Below are 15,853 nucleotides of genomic sequence, written 5' to 3'. Positions count from 1 at the left end.
TGGAACGATTCATGGACATAAAAAGGAGACTAAGCATGTTGTAAAGATATAAATACAACCACAAGTTGCCACAACGAAACTCTTCCAACAGTACTCTTATCGGCATATTATAATTTCTTGAGTTACATTTATGACTCTTATCACCATGATTTAGGATATTACTGTGCTGCTGCAGAGGAGCAAGTGGGCTGTGGACATGGGCAACATACAAACACATTTCTACACATTTTTTCCAAAATATAAAGCTTGTACTTGGTGTCGTACATTTTCACATCAGAACTAATAAAAGTAAAATGTTACTCAAATGAACAAGTGTTCATTAATTTTCAAGTAAATTTTGGTCCAAACCTACTTGTTTGAACTTGTGTTGCACTTGAGGTACTACTCTCAACACCGCTGTATGTATAACTTTACCTTAGGTAGACAAGCTGAAACTGAAACTATGATTCGACTGTTTTCGCACCACCTTTCTGTCGTATGAAACATTCATGGAGTGATTGTGTTGGACTTGCATGAAGCCACGCTCTCTAGCAATGCTCATTCCCCTCCATATGATACCGCATTACTTCTGCTTTGTGTTAGGAACTTCTAATACAAAAATCCTGCCTCACTGTATATAGAAGTCAAAACTTTCCTACTTCAAAAATTTAGTGGCTTTGACAATTCATGACCCACCTTACAATAAAAGAGGTGCAAGGCAGGGCCATTATTCTTAGTCAAAATCACCACTGATCAGGAGGTGATACAGGGAACCATGATCCAATGTTGAACCCACTAATTGATGAAGAACATGAGTAAAGCACCCACCAATCTCCGAGCACACCAATCACGACCATCTTTTGAGTTAGCGAAGAGACACGAGCAAGGCATCCAACCCCATAGTCACGAACTTCAACGTGCATCATCATCGATGCATTACTCAACTGAAATCATTTAACAAGAATTCATTGAAAAATGGACAAAAGACAAAGGGCTAAATCTTGTAAAACCAATGGTATAAGTCTTTCTAGATTGTTCTTGGTCCCTTACACCCTATAATTAGTTGCAGAATCTAGAAGTCGTTTCACCTTCTAAACAATCGACTGTGAGATCCTTCTAAAGCATATTGAGCACAAATACATCTACAAGGTTTTTAGTGTTTTAAGTCATAGAGATGCAAAGCAGCATCACCTGAGCTTTTAATCGACTGAGCCCATGAGTGCGTTGTGCCGCCTGCAACCTCTTCTGAAAGTACAATCATTTCAAGTTTCAAGCTTAAAATCAAGTATCTTGATTGAGCTTCAGATGAAACTCCACAATAGGCCACAAACCTGCTCAACCCAGATGTAAATCGAAGATGGCGTGGGTTTTGTGCTCCATAAAAGGAAGATCAAATTAATACCCAGGGATATGGGATAATGCCATCCCATTGCAACTGTCATGACCATTAACAGTGGCACCCATAGTCGCCTCATCCAAACCAGCACAGGTGAATTGCCTTCATCCCACTCAGTGTAATGCTCTTGAGCTGGAGTGTCATCTGTAACTGCAGTTACAAGCAATAAAAACCCACAAACATTATTACCATTCTGAATGTATTAGAACCGAAATGCTTTGATAGACAAGCATGTCTGAAAAAAACATTTTAAATTCTTGATTTTTACCTCCCTGACACCTCACCATTTTCCCATAGCCAGATACTGAGCTTGCGAAACTAGCAGCTGCTGCAAGCCCTACGATTGAAGAAAATCGCTTTACTGCAAAAACAAAGCAGATTGAACTATGTGGTACTGTTTCGATTTCTCATGATATGGAAGCTAGGACACATGGCAAAGACTTAACATTTTCCATTTTCCACTCACCCACCCAGCCCCACCCTCCTCTGCCCCCCCACACGCACATGAGCGTGCGTGCACACACACACACACACACACACAAAAGCACGGACTCATGTTACAAATCCCTTCAAAAGCAGGGACTCATGTTACAGACTCACAGTGAACTCACATCAAAGACTTTACCATTAGCCCTTCACAACTACTGCGAACATGCTTCCCGATTTTCCTTTTTTTGCCCACACACTGAGACGCTACAATGCTAGCTAAGCCCTCAAGCCTTGGCATGTCCATAAAATTTAATACAGCATGATAGTCAAAGGAAAGACCTAAATGAGGGAACATGATTTCAACGAACCGACTAAAAGGTGCAACGGACAAGAAGTGAAGTACAAGAGCTGGAAGAAGCTATTGTTCATCTAAGCAGAAAAAGAACAAATTTAAGCCACAGACATGCCAATAGTAAACCTGTTAGCCATGAGCTTAAGCAGGTAACATGCGTGATGACATGGCACACATGCAATGCTATTCCTGTATTTGTGCTAACAGCTAGGCAAGCATGCGATGCTATTCCCAAGACACGCCCTTCTCATGGTAAAGTACCATCCATGAAGACTCCATACTTGACAAGAGGAAATTCACTCATGAAAGCCTGGTCAAAAAGGCATCGCATAGACTGCATACTAAAGGCATCTCTACACATGTCATCAAGCATAGCTTAGAGAGCAAGCCGTGCATCACTTACCAGGTGAACGACATGGAAAGTGCAAAAGAACTGGTAGTAGCTTCACAGGTGCCTGCCTTCCCAAATTTGGCAATTGATGAAGCTGATGGTAACTGCGAGCTGAAAGCCTCAATTGAAAGGAACTGCAACAGTTTCCTACAGCTTCAATGGAACAATTTTTATTAGGCCCTACAATTTAGACCATGTTACACATTTCCAAATGCAAGAGGCAAAACAATAATTACATACTAAGCTTTTTGGCCCCCAGAATAGAGTGGTCATGCTTTCAGTAAAAGTAGACGCTACTAAAATACTGTATTTGACAATAGATAAAATTAAGTACATTATGTAAATATGTAAGGAACTTTCAGGTAAGGTGCCAACTTAAGAATAATATAACATGAATCTGAAGCTCATTTGCAATATTAGAGCTGGCTGGTCCCAATGAGCAACTGCAATAAAGTTGACTCCTCTTTGCCTAATGCCCCCCCATGTTACGGCCCCAACAACCTTTGCGCTGGATAGGGTGAATTATATGGCGGCATAGGACAGCACATCAACACTTAGCATATTAACTGTGAACGCTTGTCCATACTAATGAGGTTATTGGGTGACAACCATTATGCTAAGGGACTCGAGGATGTGCAGCATGAGGGACTTGGAGGACAAGGGGCACATAAGTATGGACCATGGTGTGGCTGGTCAGGTTCACATTGCATGCCCAAAGGTCACAAGTATATATATGGATGGGTGGTTAAATAATCTATGCCATGCTAGTGTTTCTTGCTTTTTGGGAGCTCATCTTCTCCATGTTTCTGAGCTAGGAGGGCTGATCTAGGGTTACGGTTTGGCTACTCAAGAAGGGATCTTTACATTTGGTATCAGAGCCTGATGACTGCTTCCTCTCTATACTGGCGTGTGTGTGCAGGAGGGAGAGAGGTTCTCTCTTTTTGTTTCTTCTTCAGAAGGAGAGGGCAGCTTGTGCTTTCCTAATTGAGTAATCTCTGTCTCTCTCTCTCTCTCTCTCTCTCTCTCTCTCTCTCTCTATGCACACGCACACCATGTTACCTACACTGTATAGAGGGGATTTGGTAGTTGGACAATCAGAATCATTTGCGATTTCAGTGTTGACTACTGAGATTTGGTGCGTGTATAGTACCAGGTGTCGTACAACAAAAACAGGTCTTGAAGATACTAACAATAGTGAGGAACCTATCTCATGTATGGAAGCATATACTATGTGTATTTACCAACAATGCTTGAGAGAAAGTTGTTGGTGGACAGCACGGTACGATGTTGTATTTTGTGCAAGTGATTGGAGGGTTGGTATCATAGTACCTCTGACACAGTTGATATGGGTATTGTCTAGCTTGACTTGATGAGCATAGGGTTGTGCGAGTATTGCACAAGTGAACACACAGCTAAGATAGCCAAGGCGGATTTACATTCACATGGTTGTGGGTGAGGAATTACCTCAAGCTTTACATGAGACTTGTATTGACTATCTTGTTTACCCATGGCTCGATGTATGGATGTACTCATACAAGGACTTGATCGGATATTTATTTATCGATTGATCACATTCTTGGATGTTGGATCTTGATGGGTATTTTACTGCCAGTTCACTTAGCGGAACTCACCCAGTGTGGCAAGTGAGTTTATGGGAGCAACTTCTTATGAAGTAAGTTCCATAGTATTGGGTTGGAGATCCAATTCCAGTGTGGAGTATAATTCGCTTTGGGGGAAGAGTGGAGTCAGAAAACACTGATTGCTTTTCAAATTCACTAGACAAGAACCTCTCGTGTCCAGTTGTGACATGAGTCTACACGGGTGACACTGGATTGATAATCTTTTGGAGCTTGTAGCACTTACTCAGGTTGTGATCGCTGACAAGGCACATAGGGTTTGGTATGATTTACTAAACGATGTAGTGATATAGTGCTAAAGTTCAAAGGTTATTTTGAGGTTGCCTTCTGTATGGCACATAAATTGCATTCCACTTCCTATATCTGTGAATCTCTGATTTTTTTTTAGAGAATTAGATTCACTGATGAGTCACCTCATAGGATTTCTATAATTCTAATAGCCCAGATCTACTATAGGAGTTCCAAGATGGCTTAGGCAAGGACCAGGGAACTTAAGTAGAGGCTATGTTGGGGATTACGAATTTGAGGTTGGACTTATAGTTTGTTATCTCCTATAGGGATTCACGAGGACGTGAATCTAATAGAAGGGGGAAATAATGCTGCGTCTCAGACTAGGCCTTGGACCAGTGTTAACCAGGGTTGGAATAACCTAGGGTTAACACTGGGTTACATTGGTATCAGAGCCAGACCTACTGGCTTTTTTCATGAGAAACTCCTGAACGGAGTAGCTCTAGAAATCCATCGCTAGAGTCTTCTAGACTTTGGTCTATGAGCTGCTTTTTTGCTTTCCATGGTCTGGGTAGTATCGAATGCTCCGGACGGTAGGAAGAGAGGAGGAAGGCAGCATCCAGTGCAGAGCCTTCTGCCACCTCATCATGAGAAAAAGCACGAGGGAAGCACCGATGCTTTTTGGTGCTTTTTCTGTGTTTCTGTGTAGGGAGTTTTCTTTGAGGTAAACCCTAGCTTATGCCTACTGTATAGCGTGCTTTTTGCCATGGATACTGTGGCTATCTTGTCTCCTAAGGTTGGAGTCTGAACAACTTTTGCAGATGCCAAATCGCCATCTCTATGTTGTGGTTTATGCAGAATTTGGGGCTGATTTAGGGTCTCTGCAGAGTTCTTTAGTGGCCTAAGAGGGGAAGAGAATGTAAGGAGGGAAGAACAGCCTGTGTGTAAGCACTTGCAGTGAGAGAAGGAGGCGGCGACCTGGTGTGTGCTTTTTGCTGACTATACAGGTGGCTATGGTGGAGGTGTGGACACCCAGAATGCTTGTGCAGCCTGTGGGCAGCCAGCATGTGTGGGGGCGACTCCTCACATGGGCTGGGCGTGGTACAGATGGGTGCACGAGGGGGCAGCCCACTTTTTCTATATTTAGCAACTTCTGTGTGTAGATGGTGCTTTTTGGGGCAAAACATGCTGATTTTAGCATGTATAGAGGCCGTGTATGGGCTTTTGCTATTTTTGGGTACATGTGTGCTTTTTAGACTGGCCGCCCCATGTGTACAAGCTGTCCAGCAGTGGTCAACCCGTTTGGAAGTTCTTCCACTCTAGTTGCACTCATGTGTGTGCATGACCTTAATTTTATATTTGGATATGTCTTGTTTGCCTAGACAATGCTTGAGATTATTGCATGTGTTGTCCATGGGGCCTGGGATGCCTGGGCACCCTTTGGACGTGTATGTGCACACCTGTTTTGGATTGACAGGTGGTCTACATGAGTTTTACAGCTGGTAAGTGTCCCTAAAAACTCAACTTACAGCTTTATGATTTCACATGCTAATATTTATTGATGCAGGTCCACACTCACTTATAAGTGATTGGGCAACCTTATAAGTTGTTCACACTGGACAGGACTATTTTAATACACATGGCGGCCAAAGGACAAGCACTGGACATATTTATGGGCTGATTGCTTATAGGCGCCCCTTCCTGGACCTAAAAAGCACACGCTTGGATATTTCTGGAGGACAAGCTCTATTACTGGAGAGCAGTCGTTTTTTGGCTGAACGCATGCTTTACTAGTGGATGGTGAAGCTGGCCGACCTGATCTGGAGCTGTCCACAGCTGATCGACAAGATCTGTATCACCGATTCACCAGACTGCTGGTCGACTGATCCAGATGGTGGAAAACTGCTGGCCAACTCATCCTCTAAGAGAAGAAGGCTGGTCGAGTTGAAAAAGGACTCCCTCTGCTGGCCGGTGGTGTTCTGACATGCAAATCTCAGCTGGCCGACTTCTTCTGAGAGTCCCAAGAGCTGGTCGACTGCTGGTACAGCACCTTTAAGGCTGGTCCACTGCTGGTTCAGCCTCTTGGTGGCTGGTCCATTTGCTCTATGGGCTCTGCAGGGTTGGAAACGATCATACAGGGCTGTCCCGGGCTGATGTCGGAATGTTGTGGGCTCCTACATGTGCTTTAAGCCGTGAAGGCTCTCCTGTTTTGTGAAGGAACACTGAATTCAGCATATGTTTTGTTCTTGTTTTCATCTTGTACAGGAAGAATCAGGTGCTAGCCAGTGGAGAATCCCCGGGGACCCAAAAGGTTGTATCTAAAGCAGACTCCGTTTTGGTAATCTAACCATAAAGAGGGCGGGGGGGGGGGGGGGGGGGGGGAAGGGGGTCAGCCCACCTTCCGGCCCCTAGTGTGGTGTACTGTGCAGAGTTCTCCTCTTCCCTCTTTTCTCTAGCATGTTCATGTGTTTGATGAGTATTCATGATTGATAAGATTTCCATGTGACAGCTCCCCTCTCCGTTACATTGGTATCAGAGCCTGGCTTTCTACAAAGCTTATGCCATATTGTATACATGATGTTGGAATCTGGATATGGCTGTAAGGAGTCATTATCCGTGAAAGAAGGTTGGGATTCTAAGGTAGCCCTCATCTTATTGTCGTGCTTCGAAAGAAGATACTTTTGGTTTAAGCAGCAATGAGCGTGTGGAAAGACTTCGTGGCCCTCCTGTCTGTGTAGAGGCATTATTGCACCCTTGCAGTCTATGTATCATTCTCAGAAAGTTGGTAGGGACCGATTCCGGGACACAAATTCTTTTCTTTCTGAAGACTCTAGTAAATACATCATGGCCAGCGATTCAAATCAATCTGTGGAGAATTCTATCACTCGTGTTCGCTGCAAGCGGGAAGAGGATAAAGACAGAGACCAAGTTGGGGCTTTGGGAGGTAACAATTCACAGTTAGCTGCTAGGGCTGAAGATCAGCAAGATCTTGATGCATTGATGAATGAGCTTGAAGAGCTTCGTGCCTTACAAAGGGACCCGGATGTACAGAGGGTTATTGAGTCCAAGTCTCAGGTTAAGGCAGATGTGGTCACTTTTGATGCAATTGTACAATAGATGGGGATTAAGAAACCTTGAGAGTTGGTTGTTGGCTCTTTGAAAAGCTACGGCGATTTTGTTTCCGATGATGAAGGCAAGTGGGTTTTCACACGGCAACCTCGCAAGCAATCCCATGAAGGGACTTCTGATGATGTTGTGAGAGGGCATGCAGCCTGCACAAGTGATGTGAGAGGGCCTGCAACCCGAGCAAGTGATGTGAGTGGACATGCAACCCAAACAGATGTTATGAGAGAGCATGCAACCCGGGCAACTGAAATGAGAGGGCATGCAGCCCGAGGGAATGATGTATATCGACATTTATGCCGAGCAGATGAAGAAGGGTTTTGAGCCCCTATGAGAGATGCGGAAGATCTAAATGCATTGTCGGTGACATCTCTATCTTCTAGGTATCTTCCTGCTCCAAGAGTTCCATCCCGAGTGAAGGGTTTTGCACAGGAAAACAGCCCTAGATTTGGGTATTGCCGCCATCATAGACATGTCAAAGGAGATGATGAACAAGTGCGATGGGATGCTCGGCACAGCAAGAAGGCCAAAGAATTCAAGTTGGTGGACAAGGACATTAAATTTGAGAGCTATAATGGACAGCTGGACACCACTAAGGCACTTGCATTCATAAGGCAATTTGAAATAGCCTTCTACACTGAGGATGTCACATAAAAATCTATGCTCAGGCATGTTGGAATGCATCTTAAAGAGACTGCGAGTGATTGGTGGATGGCAAAGCTCTTAGACAGAACAGTTGCTCGTACTTGGAGTACTTTTAAGGAGCAATTCTATGATCAGTTTCTTCCTCCCCACTTTGAAAAAGATGTTCAGAAGGAATGAGATTGGTTAACACAGAATGAAGGTGAATCCGTTTCTTCATATGTCTCCAAATTTTGGCAGATTCTTCTCAAGGTCACACCGTTCATATCAATCAATGAGGACGAGAAGAAAAGGAAAGTCGCCTCAAGGCTGCAACCAATCATCCAGAAAAGCCTAGCAGTGTACCCTCACAGCACTTTACAAGAGCTGATATAGTCAGTTGCTATTTCTGAGAAACTGCATGGCAAGGGAGCATCAAAAAGGCAAGAATTCAGCTCATACAAAGGAAAATTTAGATCTGAAAATGAGCAGAAAAAGGGTGGACAGCCACTTAAATTTATGCCCAATAAGTCCAAGGATGCAAAAGGAGGCTCTAAAAAGAAGCCGAGAGGTAAGAAGGATGATCCCAAGCTGTCCAGTCTGCATATTTTTGAATGCATTAAAAGAGGAAAAATGCTTCTTATGTGGCAATAAGGATCACATGAAATCTCAATGCCCTCAGAATGTCAAAAAGAATAATGTGCAGGATGCAAAACCAAGTGTGAATAGGTGTTTGCCTAGGACCAAGAGGTCCTGGGCTCAAAAACCCCCCTTGGTGCTTCCTCGGCGGCATCACCTACGGGTGGATAAATAAGCACCTATGGGCAGCTATCTACGGACAGTGAAATTTGGTAACTATGGGAGGATCATGGACCAAAGGCCAATTGAAAAGGAAAAAAAAACAAGTGTGAATGTCATACCAATGTACATGGTAATTCTGCACATGAACCTAAGAGCAGAATTTTATGCAAGGCTTGGGGCAAGTTGAAGGGATAAGAGCAGAATTTTATGCAAGGCTTGGGGCAAGTTGAAGGATCAAACAGCTTTGTTCCTTTTTGATAATGCCTCTACATATAATTTATATCTATTCAGATGGCTACTACCCTTGGGTTAAAGCCCGAGGAGTTGGGCATGGATTTTCATGCAGATGCCACCTTTGAGGGCAAAGAAGTTAAAGTCACTCCCATCATAGGGAAGCTTCCTATACAGATTCAATGTTATTTGGATCATGAAGACTTCAGGGCTGAAAACAGGTCATACAATAGTAGCTATGCTAGGAGGGCGGCTGAAATCAGATTGTACAGCTACTGGGGCACAAGAAGGGGGCTGAAAACAGGGCACCTAGCTGAGAGGAGGTAAGTAGGGCGCCCAGCTTTAGGCATCAAGTAGATGTGAGGAAAATGGAATAAATGAGTTTCTCTTGGCTGGTAGGTGCTCTTTTATAGACTTGGGTGGGGTAGATAGCTTTACATGCAAGTGGAAGAGATTACATGCAAAAAAAGTGAGGTTGCATGAGCTTGCATTACTTGTATGGTTGCATGGCTTGCATGAACTTGAATGAATTTGCATGCTTGCATGGGCTTGCATGTAGCGAAGGTAGCTTTGCATGTTGCATGCATGTAGATAACTTTGTATGTAGCATGCATGCCTATAGGTGGGGCATGCATGTAAGTAGCTTTGCATGTGGCATGAATGCATGTGGCATGCATGCATGTGGATAACTTTGCATGTAATTGTTAGCAGTCATCTCCTGTCTAGTCATCTCCTGTCTGTACCATATTACAGAGTAGGGAGTGAGGGCCACTGTTGTGGGTGTGCCCACCCGTGTGTGAGTTTCTCCATTTTTCTTCATTGTCCATATATTTCCCCAGTTTTCCAGCCGTGGGGGTGCTGTCTTTTCCCTATCAACTTGTAGGTTTGGCTGCTCAAGTGGGGCCCACTATTTTTCTGCTGGCCAACTCATCATGTTGCTGGCCGACTAGTTTTCTGTTGGCAGACTTGGTGTTTTGCTGGCCGACTGGATTTTTTCTAGTCATGGGCTGTTTGTGGTGTTGTCAGCCTGTATTGCAGTGGCCGACCAGCAGATCCAGCCCATATATAGTGTGGGCCTTGCCCCCCACTTTTGTAGTACCGGATCGTGTGTATATAGTAGAGTTTATACAGCACTTCTCTCTCCAGCATTTCTGTGTTTCCTTTCTGCTCTGTTTTTGTTTCATTTCCGTTACTCATTCTGACATGGTATCAGAGCCCTAGGTGGCTTCAAGCTTTGGAGAGTGTGAGAGCATTCGGGACTGCTGCGTTTGGCACTGATTGGAGAATTTATGGGCTGTACGGGACGTGGAGAAGAAGGTAGAAGGCGGCATTATTGCTAGACAGCCACCTTGCATTTATTTGCAGCCTCTTCTTCATTTTTTGTTCCCCACCCACCGTCCCTTCACAAGACCATGTGAACCCCCGAGATGGCAGAGAAACATGTGAAGATCCCCACCCTCCCGACGTTCCCGGTGGACCGACAATTGGATGGTAACAACTATGGCATCTAGAAGGTAATGACGGAGTCTGTCTTGGAGTCTTATGATTTGGCTGATTTCATCGTAGTTGGAGTTCCAAGGCCAAAGTTGGAGAAGGAGAAGCTTTCACTATCCACCATGAAAGAGCAAGAGGCCCAAGCATAGTTGTGGGATTGTGTCAATGCCCATGTGCGTTCTTTCATTTTCCTTAATTGCACACCCCAAGTGATCAACCACATCAAACACATGACGCTAGCTCGAGGGATTTGGCAACACTTTCCTTGGAAGTGCAGATGCGAGTGATGAATCCTGCAAAGTCTTCGACGATGCGAGAGCACTTCAACAAACTCTAGGCTCTTCAGCAGGAGGTTCTTCAAGCTCAGAGGGAGATATCATCAAAGGACATGGCCGTCACTTTGTTGTCTCATCTATCCCCTCAGTACTCAGCTTTCTATTCTTCTTTGATCACCAGCGGGAGGCTCAGTACCATTACATGGGAGGAGCTTGTGCCGATGGTTTTGGTCCAAGAAGAGCGGTTTCTGAACCCTCCACAGGGTGGAGGTTCTAAGGCTTTGATTCACAAGTGGTCGAAAGGCCACAACAACAATGGCAAAGGAAAGTCTTCATAGGCGAAGTCTTCTGAGAAGAAGCCCGACTCAGACTGTGATGCTTACCATTGTGGCCAGAAGGATCATTATTGGAGGAGATGTCCTCAACAAAGAACCGAGAAAGGTGTTAATCCCACTGCAACCGCAAAGACTCCAGCTTTTGTGCACTTGGAGATTATGGACACCAGAGCTTCATCTTCTTCGAGCAGAGAGGCGGTTGGTCTCACCATTGGGGATACTCAGGAGTGGATTCTAGACAGTAGTGCTTCCAGGCACATGACTCCTTCGCACGAGCTGTTACAAGATCTTCGATGGCAAACAGGTCACATCTTTATTGGTGACAAGTCCACTATCCCGAATTCACAGTGAGGGCAGATTGGAGATCATGGAAAGCATTCCTCCCGGGTTCTTTATGTTCCACCTCTTGGCTTTCATCTTTTGTCAATGCATGAGGTTTGCAAGACTGACATGCGAGTGGAGTTTGATGAGCATTTTGTTGCTATCCGGGACAAAGCAACAGGCCAAGTCGTTTGGGAAGGCAAAGTGGAAAATGGGATTTACAGACTCTAAGCACTCTCTTCTCTTACGGATTAGGAACTCAGCATCGTGATTTGTGGCATTTCCGTTTTGGCCACTTAAATGTGGACGCGCTGCAACAAGCTTTTTGAGACCAAATGGTGGATGGCTTGCCAGATGTTGGCCGCAAGCACGGCCATTGTAGTTCTTGCATTCGTGGGAAACAACATAGGAAATTTTTTCCGAAGCACGCTACAAAGCGGGCTTTGAAACCACTGGAGTTGGTACACAGTGACTTGCATGGACCTAAGCAGACCCCATCTTTGGGAGGTTCCTTGTATTCCATGCTGCTTGTGGATGATTGTAGCAGGTTCACATGGGTGTATTTTCTTTCACAGAAGGACCAAGTCTTTGCTCAGTTCAAGGATTGATGCTTTGGTGGAAAAAGAGTCTGGATTGCAGGTGAAGACTATTCGGGCTAACAAGGAGCAAAGTTTTCTTCTAATGCTTTTGTGCGGAGCATGGCATCAAGCAGGAGCTGGCCAATACACGGTCTCCTTCAAGGAATGGAGTAGTTGAACGAAACAGCCGGAATATGGTGGAGATAGCGAGGACGATGTTGGAGCATTGAGAGCTTCCTCGTACACTTTAGGGAGAGGCTGTGGCCATGGCTGTCCATATCCTCAACCAATCTCCGACGACTTCAATACCTAAGATGACTCCGTTCAAGGTTTATGTTGGCAGGAAACCAGATGTCTCCCATTTCTGAGTTTTTGAGAGTGATGCCTATGTTCACATACCAAAGAAGCAGAGGGGGAAGCTTGACTCAAAGTCCCAGAAGCTTGTTTTTGTGGGATATAACTCTCTTTCCAAAGACTACAGGTTATATGACCCAGAGCAAAATGAGGTTGTTGTCAACAAAGATGATGAGCATGTTCCAGATTCCACTTTTGAGGAGCCACCACTTCTTGGAGAACCAGATGAGTATGAGGATGATTCCCACGCTATTGTTCCAACTAGCCAACCTCAGTTAGTTGTAGAGATTGAGCCCGAGGCTGGAGAAGTGCCACAACAGCAGCAAGAGGCTCCGCGTTTTGTATGAGTACCAACGTGGTTGGATACCATTCATGAATCAGGTGTTACGGAGTATCCCTCCAAGTGAACCACGGCGGATGGACCTCAAAGATCACACAGAGTTCGTGATAAAAGTAAGTCAGAGAAGCCTTTACAGGTAAACTTTGCATTGATGTCTCGTATCATTCGGGACAAAGAGCCTACTTCAGTTAAGGAAGCTCTTTCCTAGGAGACTTGGAGGAAAGCCATGCAAGTGGAACTTGAAGCCATAGAGAAGAATAACACTTCGGAGTTGGTTCCAAGGCTATCAAAACGATCAGTCATTGGTGTCAAGTGGTTCTACAAGACCAAGTATACGTTCGATGGGTCTGTGGACAAGCACAAGGCCAAACTTGTGGCTAAGGGCTATGCTCAACAGCCTGGCATCGACTATGAAGACACTTTTGCACCTACAGCTAGGATGACCACGATTCGGATAGTTCTTGCCCTTGCCTCTTCTCAACAGTGGCCGGTGTATTCGATGGATGTGAAATCTCCGTTCTTGAATGGTGACTTGCAGGAGGTGTATGTTGAGATCGAAAGGTATGGTTTACACGTTGCGGAAGGCCTTGTATGGTCTTAAACAGGCTCCCAGGGCTTGGAACCAAAAGATTGATTCTTTCTTTTTGAGAAAGAGTTTCCAGAGATCAATTGCAGATCCAAACTTGTATCTCTTTCGGGAATCACATTGACTATCCTCTACATGGATGGTCTTATTCTCACTGGCGGTCATGTGGAGCACATAGCTGTGACGAAGACTGTCTTGTCAGAGGAGTTTGAGATGATGGATTTAGGCTTACTCCATTTCTTTTTGGGATTGGAGATTTGGTAAACCCAGAGGGGGTTCTTTGTTTCTCAACAGCGATATCTTCATGAGTTGTTGGAGGCCTTTGGAATGGAGAATTGCAAGTCTATTTCATCTCTGATGGACCCGAATACCAAACTTACTGTACATGATCCTTGTGAGCAGGCTGATGCCTCCTTGTATCGGAAGCTTGTTGGTTCATTGATTTGGTTATTGAACACCAGATTGGACTTGAGTTTTCCAGTGGGGCTATTGAGCTCATTTATGCAGACACCTTTGAAGACTCATTGGGACGCAGGATTGCAGATCTTGGGGTATCTACAGGGTACTAGGGATCTTATAATCTTTTATGACATTGGAGGGGGAATGAAGGACCGAGTCAGTCTCCATGGTTGAAGTGACTCTGATTGGGAAGGAGATCTACTTCAAGATACGGCTTTACCCTTGGCTCAGGAGCGATTTCTTAGAGCAGCAAGAGGCAGCCAACTATTGCCTTCTCTTCTACTAAGGCAGAGTATCAGACTGCTTGTGGTGATGCTTGCGAGGTGGTGTGGCTTCGGAGATTACTTGGCAAGATTGGGTTTCCACAGAAGGAACCCACGATCATCCAGTGCGACAACCAGAGCTATATAGCTATTGCTTGGAACTCGGTCTTCAATGCCCGGACCAAGCACATAGAGATACAATATCACTTTGTTCGTGAGAAGATTTTGGCTGGTGACATCTTGCTAGTCTTTTGTTTGACGAAGGTCAATGCAACAGACCTAGGATTGGGTTGCCAGTACCCTCTAAAGATCTCTCCTCTCCATCGGCACGTCCCACTCCTTTACTCAATGCCTCCCTCGGCACCGCTCCCTCTTCGTCAGCTACCCCACCTCATCAGCACAAGAAACACTGAGAGATGTGTGTAAACTCTTCTCTATACACAAGATCCCGGAGATAACTGAATGAGAAAGTGGAGGAGGATGGGGGGCAATATATACAAGCCCATGAGGGCAGTCGGCCTGCTCTAAAAGAGGCCCACGACTGAATAAATGTCCACGACTGCTGATATTAGCAGTCGGCCAGCATCTGGTGCCCCACGCCTGCACAGAACAAGTCGGCCAGCGCTCAGACAGCCCACGACTGCTACAGATGCAGTCGGCCAGCTTCAGAGTGCTCCTGGCATCAACTGGCAGCCCTCCAGCCACTAGAAAAAAATGGGAAAAAATAGGGAAAAAATACGGGGAGTGTGGAAAAATGATATACGGGCGGGCACACCCACAACAGAGGCCCTGGTGTATACAAATAGACAGGAGATGACTTCTAACACCCCCTCTCAGCTCCTGGCTGTGTAACCAACCCCAGGGAGCTGGAGTGCCGCCTGAGCGTAGCCTGAGGTAGAGACTTCGTGAAGAGGTCCGCCGCATTGTCCTCCGTCGAACAATAAAGTAGCAAGATGTCACCCGCCAAGATCTTCTCACGAACAAAGTGATACTGTATCTCTATATGCTTGGTCCGGGCATGGAAAACCGGGTTCCGAGCAATAGCTATACAACTCTGGTTATCACACTGGATGACTGTGGGCTCCCTCTGTGGAAACCCCATCTCGCCAAGCAGCCTCCGCAGCCATACAACCTCACAAGCAGCACCACAAGCAGCCCGATACTCTGCCTCTGTCGAAGAAAGGGCAATAGTCGACTGCTTCTTGCTGCTCCAAGAAACCGCTCCTGAGCCGAGGGTAAAAGTGTATCTTGAAGTAGATCTCCTCGTGTCTGGATCTCCTCCCCAATCTGAGTCACTCCAACCTTGGAGCTTGACTCCATTCCCTCCTGTGTAAAAGAGTCCCAGATCCTTCGTACTCTGCAGATACCGCAAGATCCGCAATCCTGCGTCCCAATGAGTCTTCAATGGCGTCTGCATAAAAGAGCTCAACAGCCCCACGGAGAAGCTCAAGTCCAATCTGGTGTTCAGCAACCAGATCAATGAACCAACCAACTTCCGGTACTGCGAGGCATCAACTGGCTCACAAGGATCTGTAACGGTTAACTTTGTGTTCGGGTCCATCGGCGAAGTAATAGGCTTGCAGTTCTTCATCCCAAAGGCCTCAAGCAACTCATGAACATACCGTTGCTGAGAGACGAAAAACCCCCTCTGGGTCTGCCA

At 45.4% G+C, this 15,853-nt stretch overlaps 1 protein-coding gene across 2 annotated transcripts in view; it reads right to left on the bottom strand.

Moving 5' to 3' along the window:
* Positions 1-280: 280 nt before the first annotated feature.
* LOC147603613 (uncharacterized) overlaps positions 281-15,853 on the bottom strand; it is a 43,122-nt gene continuing 27,549 nt past the window's right edge. Inside the window, exons 2-6 of one of the 2 annotated variants that reach the window (XM_086796179.1) lie at positions 2,560-2,700; positions 1,644-1,736; positions 1,311-1,525; positions 1,171-1,224; positions 281-923 (exon numbers count right to left, since the gene is read on the bottom strand). In XM_086796179.1, the coding sequence (XP_086652305.1) occupies positions 723-923; positions 1,171-1,224; positions 1,311-1,525; positions 1,644-1,736; positions 2,560-2,700 (704 nt within the window). In that variant the 3' untranslated portion in view covers positions 281-722. The remainder of the gene's footprint in view (positions 924-1,170; positions 1,225-1,310; positions 1,526-1,643; positions 1,737-2,559; positions 2,701-15,853) is intronic. The other variant, XM_086796180.1, reaches the window with a different exon arrangement.

The sequence above is a fragment of the Cibotium barometz genome, chromosome 63 (assembly GCF_041138505.1).
Source record: "Cibotium barometz isolate CiBa-2024 chromosome 63, ASM4113850v1, whole genome shotgun sequence".
NCBI lineage: Eukaryota > Viridiplantae > Streptophyta > Polypodiopsida > Cyatheales > Cibotiaceae > Cibotium > Cibotium barometz.
The sequence above is the reverse complement of the archived record's forward strand: the minus strand, read 5'-3'. Positions and strand labels throughout refer to the sequence as shown.